This window comes from Entelurus aequoreus, linkage group LG08, assembly GCF_033978785.1.
Source record: "Entelurus aequoreus isolate RoL-2023_Sb linkage group LG08, RoL_Eaeq_v1.1, whole genome shotgun sequence".
Taxonomy (NCBI): Eukaryota; Metazoa; Chordata; class Actinopteri; order Syngnathiformes; family Syngnathidae; genus Entelurus; species Entelurus aequoreus.
This window is the reverse complement of record NC_084738.1, coordinates 64,293,820-64,311,707: the sequence shown is the minus strand read 5'-3', so window position 1 is coordinate 64,311,707 and position 17,888 is coordinate 64,293,820. Positions and strand designations below refer to the sequence as shown.

The window sequence follows — 17,888 nt, the reverse complement described above, 5'->3', positions numbered from 1 at the left end:
ATTAATAATGTCAACTGATCAGTATTATTATTAATGATGTCATGTGATTGTTATTATTATATATTATGTCATGTGATTAATATTATTATTAATTATGTCATGTGATTGTTATTATTATTATAAATTATGTCACGTGATTAATATTATTATTAATGATGTCATGCGATCAATATTATTATCAATTGTCATGTGTAATATTTGTATGAATGAGAGTACAAATATGTATTATTCTACCACACACTACTACTATACGTATTACTTTACCACACACTACTACTATACTTATTACTCCACCACACACTACTACGATATACATTACTCTGCCACACACTACTACTATACATATTACTCTACGACACACTACTACTATACATATTACTCTACCACATAATACTACCATACTTATTACTCCACCACACACTACTACTATATACATTACTCTACCACACACTACTACTATACGTATTACTCTACCACACACTACTACTATACATATTACTCTACCACACACTACAACTATACGTATTACTCTACCACATAGTACTACTTTACGTATTACTCTACCACACACTACTACTATACGTATTACTCTACCACACACTACTACTATACATATTACTCAACCACACACTACTACTATACATATTACTCTACCACACTCTACTACTATACATATTACTCTACCACACACTACTACTATACATATTACTCTACCACACACTACTACTATACATATTACTCAACCACACACTACTACTATACATAATACTCTACCACACTCTACTACTATACATATTACTCTACCACACACTACTACTATATGTATTACTCTACCACACACTACGTATTACTCTACCACACACTACTACTATACTTATTACTCCACCACACACTACTACTATATACATTACTCTGCCACACACTACTACTATACATATTACTCTACCACACACTACTACTATACGTATTACTCTACCACACACTACTACTAAACATATTACTCTACCACAAACTACTACTATACATATTAGACTCTACCACACACTACTACTCTACATATTATACTCTACCACACACTACTACTCTACATATTACTCTACCACACACTGCTACTACTATACATATTACTCTACCACACACTGCTACTATACATATTACTCTACCACACACTACTACTATATGTATTAATCTACCACACACTACTACTTTACATATTACTCTACCACACACTACTACTATACATATTACTCAACCACACACTACTACTATACATATTACTCTACCACACACTACTACTATACATATTACTCTACCACACTCTACTACTATACATATTACTCTACCACACACTACTACTATACGTATTACTCTACCACACACTATGTATTACTCTACCACACACTACTACTATACTTATTACTCCACCACACACTACTACTATATACATTACTCTGCCACACACTACTACTATACATATTACTCTACCACACACTACTACTATACATTTTACTCTACCACACACTACTACTATACATATTACTCTACCACACACTAATACTATACATATTAGACTCTACCACACACTACTACTCTACATATTATACTCTACCACACACTACTACTCTACATATTACTCTACCACACACTGCTGCTACTATACATATTACTCTACCACACACTGCTACTATACATATTACTCTACCACACACTACTACTATATGTATTACTCTACCACACACTGCTACTATACATATTACTCTACCGCACACTACTACTATACATATTACTCTACCACACACTACTACTATACATATTACTCTACCACACACTACTACTATATGTATTACTCTACCACACACTACTACTATACGTATTACTCTACCGCACACTACTACTATACATATGACTCTACCACACACTACTACTATACGTATTACTCTACCACACACTACTACTATACATATTACTCTACCACGCACTACTACTATACATATTACTCTACCACATACTACTACTATACATATTACTCTACCACACACTACTACTATACATATTACTCTACCACACACTACTACTATACGTATTACTCTACCACACACTATGTATTACTCTACCACACACTACTACTATACGTTTTACTCTTTCACACACTACTACTATACATATTACTCTACCACACACTACTACTATACATATTACTCAACCACACACTACTACTATACATATTACTCTACCACACTCTACTACTATACATATTACTATACCACACACTACTACTATACGTATTACTCTACCACACACTACGTATTACTTTACCACACACTACTACTATACATATTACTCCACCACACACTACTACTATATACATTACTCTGCCACACACTACTACTATACATATTACTCTACCACACACTGCTACTATACATATTACTCTACCACACACTACTACTATACGTATTACTCTACCGCACACTACTACTATACATATGACTCTACCACACACTACTACTATACGTATTACTCTACCACACACTACTACTATACATATTACTCTACCACGCACTACTACTATACATATTACTCTACCACGCACTACTACTATACATATTACTCTACCACACACTACTACTATACATATTACTCTACCACACACTACTACTATACATATTACTCTACCACACACTACTACTATACATAGTACTCTACCACACATTACTACTATACATATTACTCTACCACACACTACTACTATACATATTACTCTACCACACACTACTACTATACATATTACTCTACCACACACTACTACTATACATATTACTCTACCACACACTACTACTATACGTATTACTCTACCACACACTATGTATTACTCTACCACACACTACTACTATACGTATTACTCTTTCACACACTACTACTATACATATTACTCTACCACACACTACTACTATACATATTACTCTACCACACACTACTACTATACATATTACTCTACCACACTCTACTACTATACATATTACTATACCACACACTACTACTATACGTATTACTCTACCACACACTACGTATTACTTTACCACACACTACTACTATACTTATTACTCCACCACACACTACTACGATATACATTACTCTGCCACACACTACTACTATACATATTACTCTACCACACACTGCTACTATACATATTACTCTACCACACACTACTACTATATGTATTACTCTACCACACACTACTACTATACATATTACTCTACCACACACTACTACTATACATATTACTCTACCACACACTACTACTATACATATTACTCTACCACACATTACTACTATACATATTACTCTACCACACACTACTACTATACATATTACTCTACCACACACTACTACTATACATATTACTCTACCACACACTACTACTATACATATTACTCTACCACACACTACTACTATACGTATTACTCTACCACACACTATGTATTACTCTACCACACACTACTACTATACGTATTACTCTTTCACACACTACTACTATACATATTACTCTACCACACACTACTACTATACATATTACTCTACCACACACTACTACTATACATATTACTCTACCACACTCTAATACTATACATATTACTATACCACACACTACTACTATACGTATTACTCTACCACACACTACGTATTACTTTACCACACACTACTACTATACTTATTACTCCACCACACACTACTACGATGTACATTACTCTGCCACACACTACTACTATACATATTACTCTACGACACACTACTACTATACATATTACTCTACCACATAATACTACCATACTTATTACTCCACCACACACTACTACTATATACATTACTCTACCACACACTACTACTATACGTATTACTCTACCACACACTACTACTATACATATTACTCTACCACACACTACAACTATACGTATTACTCTACCACATAGTACTACTTTACGTATTACTCTACCACACACTACTACTATACGTATTACTCTACCACACACTACTACTATACATATTACTCAACCACACACTACTACTATACATATTACTCTACCACACTCTACTACTATACATATTACTCTACCACACACTACTACTATACATATTACTCTACCACACACTACTACTATACATATTACTCAACCACACACTACTACTATACATAATACTCTACCACACTCTACTACTATACATATTACTCTACCACACACTACTACTATACGTATTACTCTACCACACACTACGTATTACTCTACCACACACTACTACTATACTTATTACTCCACCACACACTACTACTATATACATTACTCTGCCACACACTACTACTATACATATTACTCTACCACACACTACTACTATACGTATTACTCTACCACACACTACTACTAAACATATTACTCTACCACAAACTACTACTATACATATTAGACTCTACCACACACTACTACTCTACATATTATACTCTACCACACACTACTACTCTACATATTACTCTACCACACACTGCTACTACTATACATATTACTCTACCACACACTGCTACTATACATATTACTCTACCACACACTACTACTATATGTATTAATCTACCACACACTACTACTTTACATATTACTCTACCACACACTACTACTATACATATTACTCAACCACACACTACTACTATACATATTACTCTACCACACACTACTACTATACATATTACTCTACCACACTCTACTACTATACATATTACTCTACCACACACTACTACTATACGTATTACTCTACCACACACTATGTATTACTCTACCACACACTACTACTATACTTATTACTCCACCACACACTACTACTATATACATTACTCTGCCACACACTACTACTATACATATTACTCTACCACACACTACTACTATACATTTTACTCTACCACACACTACTACTATACATATTACTCTACCACACACTAATACTATACATATTAGACTCTACCACACACTACTACTCTACATATTATACTCTACCACACACTACTACTCTACATATTACTCTACCACACACTGCTGCTACTATACATATTACTCTACCACACACTGCTACTATACATATTACTCTACCACACACTACTACTATATGTATTACTCTACCACACACTGCTACTATACATATTACTCTACCGCACACTACTACTATACATATTACTCTACCACACACTACTACTATACATATTACTCTACCACACACTACTACTATATGTATTACTCTACCACACACTACTACTATACGTATTACTCTACCGCACACTACTACTATACATATGACTCTACCACACACTACTACTATACGTATTACTCTACCACACACTACTACTATACATATTACTCTACCACGCACTACTACTATACATATTACTCTACCACATACTACTACTATACATATTACTCTACCACACACTACTACTATACATATTACTCTACCACACACTACTACTATACGTATTACTCTACCACACACTATGTATTACTCTACCACACACTACTACTATACGTTTTACTCTTTCACACACTACTACTATACATATTACTCTACCACACACTACTACTATACATATTACTCAACCACACACTACTACTATACATATTACTCTACCACACTCTACTACTATACATATTACTATACCACACACTACTACTATACGTATTACTCTACCACACACTACGTATTACTTTACCACACACTACTACTATACATATTACTCCACCACACACTACTACTATATACATTACTCTGCCACACACTACTACTATACATATTACTCTACCACACACTGCTACTATACATATTACTCTACCACACACTACTACTATACGTATTACTCTACCGCACACTACTACTATACATATGACTCTACCACACACTACTACTATACGTATTACTCTACCACACACTACTACTATACATATTACTCTACCACGCACTACTACTATACATATTACTCTACCACGCACTACTACTATACATATTACTCTACCACACACTACTACTATACATATTACTCTACCACACACTACTACTATACATATTACTCTACCACACACTACTACTATACATATTACTCTACCACACATTACTACTATACATATTACTCTACCACACACTACTACTATACATATTACTCTACCACACACTACTACTATACATATTACTCTACCACACACTACTACTATACATATTACTCTACCACACACTACTACTATACGTATTACTCTACCACACACTATGTATTACTCTACCACACACTACTACTATACGTATTACTCTTTCACACACTACTACTATACATATTACTCTACCACACACTACTACTATACATATTACTCTACCACACACTACTACTATACATATTACTCTACCACACTCTACTACTATACATATTACTATACCACACACTACTACTATACGTATTACTCTACCACACACTACGTATTACTTTACCACACACTACTACTATACTTATTACTCCACCACACACTACTACGATATACATTACTCTGCCACACACTACTACTATACATATTACTCTACCACACACTGCTACTATACATATTACTCTACCACACACTACTACTATATGTATTACTCTACCACACACTACTACTATACATATTACTCTACCACACACTACTACTATACATATTACTCTACCACACACTACTACTATACATATTACTCTACCACACATTACTACTATACATATTACTCTACCACACACTACTACTATACATATTACTCTACCACACACTACTACTATACATATTACTCTACCACACACTACTACTATACATATTACTCTACCACACACTACTACTATACGTATTACTCTACCACACACTATGTATTACTCTACCACACACTACTACTATACGTATTACTCTTTCACACACTACTACTATACATATTACTCTACCACACACTACTACTATACATATTACTCTACCACACACTACTACTATACATATTACTCTACCACACTCTACTACTATACATATTACTATACCACACACTACTACTATACGTATTACTCTACCACACACTACGTATTACTTTACCACACACTACTACTATACTTATTACTCCACCACACACTACTACGATATACATTACTCTGCCACACACTACTACTATACATATTACTCTACCACACACTACTACTATACATATTACTCTACCACATAATACTACCATACTTATTACTCCACCACACACTACTACTATATACATTACTCTACCACACACTACTACTATACGTATTACTCTACCACACACTACTACTATACATATTACTCTACCACACACTACAACTATACGTATTACTCTACCACATAGTACTACTTTACGTATTACTCTACCACACACTACTACTATACGTATTACTCTACCACACACTACTACTATACATATTACTCAACCACACACTACTACTATACATATTACTCTACCACACTCTACTACTATACATATTACTCTACCACACACTACTACTATACATATTACTCTACCACACACTACTACTATACATATTACTCAACCACACACTACTACTATACATAATACTCTACCACACTCTACTACTATACATATTACTCTACCACACACTACTACTATACGTATTACTCTACCACACACTACGTATTACTCTACCACACACTACTACTATACTTATTACTCCACCACACACTACTACTATATACATTACTCTGCCACACACTACTACTATACATATTACTCTACCACACACTACTACTATACGTATTACTCTACCACACACTACTACTAAACATATTACTCTACCACAAACTACTACTATACATATTAGACTCTACCACACACTACTACTCTACATATTATACTCTACCACACACTACTACTCTACATATTACTCTACCACACACTGCTACTACTATACATATTACTCTACCACACACTGCTACTATACATATTACTCTACCACACACTACTACTATATGTATTAATCTACCACACACTACTACTTTACATATTACTCTACCACACACTACTACTATGCATATTACTCAACCACACACTACTACTATACATATTACTCTACCACACACTACTACTATACATATTACTCTACCACACTCTACTACTATACATATTACTCTACCACACACTACTACTATACGTATTACTCTACCACACACTATGTATTACTCTACCACACACTACTACTATACTTATTACTCCACCACACACTACTACTATATACATTACTCTGCCACACACTACTACTATACATATTACTCTACCACACACTACTACTATACATTTTACTCTACCACACACTACTACTATACATATTACTCTACCACACACTAATACTATACGTATTAGACTCTACCACACACTACTACTCTACATATTATACTCTACCACACACTACTACTCTACATATTACTCTACCACACACTGCTGCTACTATACATATTACTCTACCACACACTGCTACTATACATATTACTCTACCACACACTACTACTATATGTATTACTCTACCACACACTGCTACTATACATATTACTCTACCGCACACTACTACTATACATATTACTCTACCACACACTACTACTATACATATTACTCTACCACACACTACTACTATATGTATTACTCTACCACACACTACTACTATACGTATTACTCTACCGCACACTACTACTATACATATGACTCTACCACACACTACTACTATACGTATTACTCTACCACACACTACTACTATACATATTACTCTACCACGCACTACTACTATACATATTACTCTACCACATACTACTACTATACATATTACTCTACCACACACTACTACTATACATATTACTCTACCACACACTACTACTATACGTATTACTCTACCACACACTATGTATTACTCTACCACACACTACTACTATACGTTTTACTCTTTCACACACTACTACTATACATATTACTCTACCACACACTACTACTATACATATTACTCAACCACACACTACTACTATACATATTACTCTACCACACTCTACTACTATACATATTACTATACCACACACTACTACTATACGTATTACTCTACCACACACTACGTATTACTTTACCACACACTACTACTATACATATTACTCCACCACACACTACTACTATATACATTACTCTGCCACACACTACTACTATACATATTACTCTACCACACACTGCTACTATACATATTACTCTACCACACACTACTACTATACGTATTACTCTACCGCACACTACTACTATACATATGACTCTACCACACACTACTACTATACGTATTACTCTACCACACACTACTACTATACATATTACTCTACCACGCACTACTACTATACATATTACTCTACCACGCACTACTACTATACATATTACTCTACCACACACTACTACTATACATATTACTCTACCACACACTACTACTATACATATTACTCTACCACACACTACTACTATACATATTACTCTACCACACATTACTACTATACATATTACTCTACCACACACTACTACTATACATATTACTCTACCACACACTACTACTATACATATTACTCTACCACACACTACTACTATACATATTACTCTACCACACACTACTACTATACGTATTACTCTACCACACACTATGTATTACTCTACCACACACTACTACTATACGTATTACTCTTTCACACACTACTACTATACATATTACTCTACCACACACTACTACTATACATATTACTCTACCACACACTACTACTATACATATTACTCTACCACACTCTACTACTATACATATTACTATACCACACACTACTACTATACGTATTACTCTACCACACACTACGTATTACTTTACCACACACTACTACTATACTTATTACTCCACCACACACTACTACGATATACATTACTCTGCCACACACTACTACTATACATATTACTCTACCACACACTGCTACTATACATATTACTCTACCACACACTACTACTATATGTATTACTCTACCACACACTACTACTATACATATTACTCTACCACACACTACTACTATACATATTACTCTACCACACACTACTACTATACATATTACTCTACCACACATTACTACTATACATATTACTCTACCACACACTACTACTATACATATTACTCTACCACACACTACTACTATACATATTACTCTACCACACACTACTACTATACATATTACTCTACCACACACTACTACTATACGTATTACTCTACCACACACTATGTATTACTCTACCACACACTACTACTATACGTATTACTCTTTCACACACTACTACTATACATATTACTCTACCACACACTACTACTATACATATTACTCTACCACACACTACTACTATACATATTACTCTACCACACTCTACTACTATACATATTACTATACCACACACTACTACTATACGTATTACTCTACCACACACTACGTATTACTTTACCACACACTACTACTATACTTATTACTCCACCACACACTACTACGATATACATTACTCTGCCACACACTACTACTATACATATTACTCTACCACACACTGCTACTATACATATTACTCTACCACACACTACTACTATATGTATTACTCTACCACACACTACTACTATACGTATTACTCTACCGCACACTACTACTATACATATGACTCTACCACACACTACTACTATACATATTACTCTACCACACACTACTACTATACATATTACTCTACCACACACTACTACTATACATATTACTCTACCACACTGTACTACTATACATATTACTCTACCACACACTACTACTATACGTATTACTTTACCACACACTACTACTATACTTATTACTCCACCACACACTACTACTATATACATTACTCTGCCACACACTACTACTATACATATTACTCTACCACACACTACTACTATACGTATTACTCTACCACACACTACTACTATACATATTGCTCTACCACACACTACTACTATACATATTAGACTCTACCACACACTACTACTCTACATATTATACTCTACCACACACTACTACTCTACATATTACTCTACCACACACTGCTACTACTATACATATTACTCTACCACACACTGCTACTATACATATTACTCTACCACACACTACTACTATATGTATTACTCTACCACACACTGCTACTATACATATTACTCTACCACACACTACTACTATACATATTACTCTACCACACACTGCTACTATACGTATTACTCTACCACACACTACTACTATATGTATTACTCTACCACACACTACTACTATACGTATTACTCTACCGCACACTACTACTATACATATGACTCTAACACACACTACTACTATACATATTACTCTACCACACACTACTACTATACGTATTACTCTACCACACACTACTACTATACATATTACTCTACCACACACTACTACTATACATATTACTCTACCACACACTACTACTATACATATTACTCTACCACACACTACTACTATACATATTACTCTACCACACACTACTACTGTACATATTACTCTACCACACACTACTACTGTACGTATTACTCTACCACACACTATGTATTACTCTACCACACACTACTACTTTACGTATTACTCTTTCACACACTACTACTATACATATTACTCTACCACACACTACTACTATACGTATTACTCTACCACACACTACTACTATACATATTACTCTTTCACACACTACTACTATACGTATTACTCTACCACACACTACTACTATACGTATTACTCTACCACACACTACTACTATATGTATTACTCTACCGCACACTACTACTATACATATTACTCTACCGCACACTACTACTATACATATTACTCTACCGCACACTACTACTATACATATTACTCTACCACACACTACTACTATAGGTATTACTCTACCACACATTACTACTATATATATTACTCTACCACACACGTAAATAGTCGTTGTTTTTGTTCAGTATTAATTATTCATGTGTTCATGAACAACAGATGTGGTACAACAAGGACCCTGTGATTACGTGACGTTTGTGATTACCTAAAAAATAAGTAGAACGATTTGAAAATATATCCACACAGTCACAACCTGCAGTATTTTTGCTCAAATAAAGAGAAACCATATAATGAATGTGTCTTGTAGTGATACAGTGAACATGACTTGTGAATATTCATGAGTGGAGCCGCAAAATAACAAGTTGGCAAGCCAATCTGTCAGAACAAACATTGGAAGCCATTTTGAAAATGAGGACGAACGAAAAAGGAGAAGAAGAAGTAGAAGAAAGAGAAGGAGAAGATGGAGAAGATGGAGAAGAAGGAGAAGAAGGAGAAAGAGAAGGAAAAGATGGACAAGGAGAAAGAAAAGGAGAAGGAGAAAGAAAGGGAGGAAAAGGAGAAGGAGAGAAAAAAGGAGAAGGATAAGGAGGAGAAAAAGAAAGAGAAAGAGAAAGAAGATGGAGATGACCAGCTTCATGCTCCTTACCGTCTGGTTGTCCTCGTAGAGTTTGAGGTCATAGCCGCTCAGTTCAACACAGAAAATGATTGCAGTCACGCCCTCGAAGCAATGGATCCACTTCTTTCTCTCTGATCGCTGTCCGCCAACGTCCACCATCTTGAAGGTGAGCTCCTTGAAGGTGAACTTGTTCTCCACGATGCCGGTGGTCATGTCGCGGGACCGCAGGATGTCTTCCACCGTGGGGATGAACTCGGCCGCGGAGATGCGGTCCAGGTCGTTCAGGTAGTACGCCGTGTTGTCTTCCAAGTGGTACTCGTTGGACCGTTGAAAGCACTCCTGGACCCCGGAGTCCGCCCACAGGCGTTTCATGACCCCCTGCAACTCCGGAGTGATCTCGCCCTTGCTTTCCGCCGGCCCCGTGAGGGCGAAGAGCTGCACGGCGTCGTAGGCGCGATCAGGGTCTTGAAAGTCGATCTTCAGAGTGGTGAGGGCACGGATGATGCGGGTGAGCGAGTCGATGGCGTTGTACAGGATGAGGGGCTTGTATTCTTTGCAGGCCTCCAGGTTGAAGCCGCCGCTGTGGATGATCTTCATCTGCTTGACGATGGTGCTCTTGCCAGAGTTGCTGGTGCCCAGCAGTAATAACTTGATCTCACGCCTCTGTCGCTGGCTTTCGGAGCGCAGGTGGCGGTCGATCCGCCGCGAGCGCCGAGCCGCTTCCTTCTCCTCCGAGCTCTGACGGCATCCCATGGTCCTCCACCACGTGGTGAGCGCAAAGGAACTCGTGCTGCCGCCGGACGAGGGAGCAAATTGCAAAGAAGAGGTTACGGTAACTGCGGCAGAGGCCGAGGATCTTCCGGAGAGGAGGTGGGTAGGACGTCACAACCAGCGAGTGACTTAGGAGCGTTTCATTCTTTTTGCTCAGGGGCAGTCTGTGTCCTGTGTGGGCAAAACCCAGACTGGTGGGATGCCCACACAGTGCCTGGCACTGAGGATGGACTGCCTGCTGAAGCCTAGGGATCTGGGGCTCATAGCAGGGGCGCCCCGGGGGCAAAGCTCTGCAGGGAAGGCCGACACCGTTCAGCGTTGGTCAGTGCAAGAAATGTTCTGGCTTGAGGTGTGCGATGGTGAAACTCATCTGGCTCCGCCCCCACATGGCTGAAGTGTTGCAATCGTCCACAACTCTCCTCCTCTTGCCGATGATTGTTCAGCTTCCCGAAGGGCCGTGTGTCTGGAAAAACAACAGAGAAGAGACACATGAAGACCGGTTTCAGCCCTCTATGGGCTGTGGTCGAAACAGATATTTTCTAACTCTGTATCCTTATCGATTGATGGACAATTAGCTTCTAAGTTGCTAAAATGTTTTGCTCCATGACGGCCATATTTTGTAACCAATCATCGGAAATATTACAGCTGGTCAGTCCTCTGAAGGTGTGTCCTTAAGTCCACGGCCACTCTCTAAACATTCTGAACTTCCAATTTCTTGGAGTCATTTCTCAGTCAAAAAATTCAAGTCCAGCCTTAGACTCTTTTACAGAATAAATAGACCCCTTTTTAGACCAGTTGATCTGCCCATTTTCTACTCTGCCCCCTTCTCCTGCCGGGAGAGAATACCAGCTGGTCACAGTTCATTTCTGGAGAGGTACCAGTCGGGATGAGGTTCTAGCGGCTCTGAGTTAAAACCCGGTGTGAATCACTCTTCCAAGCAGAAATGTGGGCGGATCTGACTGGGCCCAGAAGAAGATCCCCCTACTATCTGTCAGCTTCTCGATGGACTGGACCCCCGCATTATCCATTAATGCAACCGTTCAATCGTGGTATCCCTAAATCTGGGGCCCCTTCCCAAGGTTTCCCTCGTTTTCCCTGAGGAACAAAATCGAAATAATTTCTTTGGCCTACGTTTGCTTTGCCGACTTGAGAAAAAGCGAGAGAGTGAAGTCTTTTCTTCGACGCGGCAGACGACAAACAGAGCAGAAGGAAACATGGCCGTAATAAAACGTTTTATCGTTTCCTGGCTTTAGATGACATTTAGTGCACGGATTGTTGTCAGGCAATTAAACTTGTGCTTATTATTATTATTATTATTTATATTTACATAAAAGTACATCCTAAATGAGCAGCAACTGGCACAGCAGTTTGACAAGATGTGGATCTGGGCCGCAAACATCAAATCATTCAAAGTTGCAGATGTCTGCCAGAAAAATGCTAATAATAAAAATAATAACAATAATGGATTAGATCAAAATGGCACTTTTCTATACCCTAACATTATTTTACACACGTGCTCACAGTCCAGACAGTTATTAGACAGCTGGCAGTGCGATGACGAAAAGGTGTGTCACTGAACGAAGAACTTGTATTCCAGATGAGCACATGAATATTTTTACTTGTATTCCAGATAAACACATGAATATTTGTACTTGTATTCCAGATAAGCACATGAATATTTGTACTTATATGGGTTATGGGTTATACTTGTATAGCGCTTTTCTACCTTCAAGGTACTCAAAGCGCTTTGACACTATTTCCACATTCACCCATTCACACACTGATGGCGGGAGCTGCCATGCAAGGCCCTAACCACGACTCATCAGGAGCAAGGGTGAAGTGTCTAGCTCAAGGACACAACGGACGTGACGAGGTTGGTAGAAGGTGGGGATTGAACCAGGAACCCTCAGGTTGCTGGCACGGCCACTCTCCCAACTGCGCCACGCCGTCCCCCATATATATCCCAAGTGAGCACATGAATATCTGGACTTATATCCCAAGTGAGCACATAAATATTTGGACTTGTTTCCAAACGAGCACATGAATATTTGCATTTGTACTCCAGATGAGCACATGAATATTTATATTTATATCACAGATGGGCACATGAATATTTGGATTTACAGTATATTCCATATGAGAATATGAATATTTGGACTTGCATTCCAGATGAGCACATGAATGCTTGTACCTGTATTCCAGGTGAGCACATTAATATTTGGACTTGCATTCCAAATGAGCCTATTAATATTTTAACTTATATTACAGATGAGCACATGAATATTTTGGACTTGCATTCCAGATAAGCACATGAATGTTTGTACCTGTTCTCCAGATGAGCACATGAATATGTGTACTTGTATCGCAGATGAGCACATGAATGTTTGTACCTTTTCTCCAGATGAGCACATGAATATGTGTACTTGTATCGCAGATGAGCACATGAATATGCATTTGTTTTCCAAACGAGCACATGAATATGTGTATTTGTACTCCAGATGAGCACATGAATATTTATACTTCTATCACAGATGGGCACATGAATATTTGGATTTACAGTATATCCCAGATGAGAATATGAATATTTGAACTTGCATTCCAGATGAGCACATGAATGTTTGTACCTGTATTCCAGGTGAGCACATGAATATTTGGACTTGCATTCCAAATGAGCACATGAATAGTTTACCTTATGATACATATGAGCACATGAAGATTTTGGACTTGCATTCCAGGTAAGCACATTGTTTGTACCTGTAATCCAGATGAGCACATGAATATGTGTACTTATATCCCAGATGAGCACATGAATATGTGCACTTATATCCCAGATGGGCATATGAATATTTAGATTTACATCCCAGATGGGCACATGAATATTTAGATTTGCATTCCAGATGAGCACATGAATGATTGTACCTGTATTACAGATGAACACATGCACATGCACAATTGTATTTTTAACGAACACATAAGTATTTGTACTTGTAATACAAATGAGCACATAAATATCTGAACTGGTATTCCAGATGAGCACATTAATTTTTTAACTTGTATTGCAGATGAGCACATGAATATTTGTACTTGTATTGCGGATGAACACATGAATATTTCAACTTGTTTTACGGATGTAGACATTATTTTAACTTGTAATCCAGATGAGCACATGAATATTTGTAATGATATTCTAAATGAGCACATTAATATTTCTACTTGCATTACAGATGAGCAAGTAAATATTTGGACTTGCATTCTAAATGAGCACATGAATGTTTTAACTTATACTAATAATATTTGTACTAATATTTAAAATGCATTTTCGATGATCACATGAATATTTGGACTTGTATTTCAGATGAGCACATGAATATTTGTACTCTCATTCCAATCGAGCACGTGAGTATTTGTATTTATATCCCAGATTAGCATATAAATATTTGGACTTGTATTCCAGATGAGCACATTAGAAATGTTAACCTTTAATCCAGATGAGCATATGAATATTTGTACTGGTATATCAAATGAGCACATGCATATTTGTACTTGTATTCCAAATGAGCACATGAATATTTGTACTCACATTCCAATCAAGCACATGAATATCTAAACTTGTATTCCAGATGAGCACATTAGAAATGTTAACCTTTAATCCACATGAGCACATGAATATTTGTACTGGTAATCCAAATGAGCACATGCATATTTGAATTTGTATTACAGATGAGCACATTAATATTTGCACTCATATTCCAAATGAGCACATGAATATTTGTACTTTTATTCCAGATGATCACCTGAATATTTGGACGTGTATTCCAGATGAGCACATTAGAAATGTTAACCTTTAATCCAGATGAGCATATGAATACTTGTACTGGTATTTCAAATGAGCACATGCATATTTGTACTTGTATTCCAAATGAGCACATGAATATTTGTACTCACATTCTAATCAAGCACATGAATATCTAAACTTGTATTCCAGATGAGCACATTAGAAATGTTAACCTTTAATCCACATGAGCACATGAATATTTGTACTGGTATTTCAAATGAGCACATGCATATTTGTACTTGTATTCCAAATGAGCACATGAATATTTGTACTCACATTCTAATCAAGCACATGAATATCTAAACTTGTATTCCAGATGAGCACATTAGAAATGTTAACCTTTAATCCACATGAGCACATGAATATTTGTACTGGTAATCCAAATGAGCACATGCATATTTGAACTTGTATTCCAGATGCGCACATTAATATTTGCACTCATATTCCAGATGAGCACATGAATATTTGTACTTTTATTCTATATGATCACCTGAATATTTGGACTTGTATTCCAGATGAGCACATTAGAAATGTTTACCTTTAATCCAGATGAGCACATGCATATTTGTACTTTTATTCCAGATGAGCACGTTAATATTTTTACTTTTATTCCAGATGAGCACATGAATAGGTGTACTTGTATTCTAGATGTGCACATGAATATTTGTACTCACATTCCAATCGCGCACATGAATATTTGGACTTGTAT

At 36.8% G+C, this 17,888-nt stretch overlaps 1 protein-coding gene across 1 annotated transcript in view; it reads right to left on the bottom strand.

Moving 5' to 3' along the window:
• Positions 1 to 17,888, bottom strand: part of gnaz (guanine nucleotide binding protein (G protein), alpha z polypeptide) — an 80,025-nt gene that overhangs the window by 15,995 nt on the left and 46,142 nt on the right. Inside the window, exon 2 of the mRNA XM_062057026.1 lies at positions 12,604 to 13,807. Coding sequence (XP_061913010.1) covers positions 12,604 to 13,326 — 723 coding nt within the window. The 5' untranslated portion in view covers positions 13,327 to 13,807. The remainder of the gene's footprint in view (positions 1 to 12,603; positions 13,808 to 17,888) is intronic.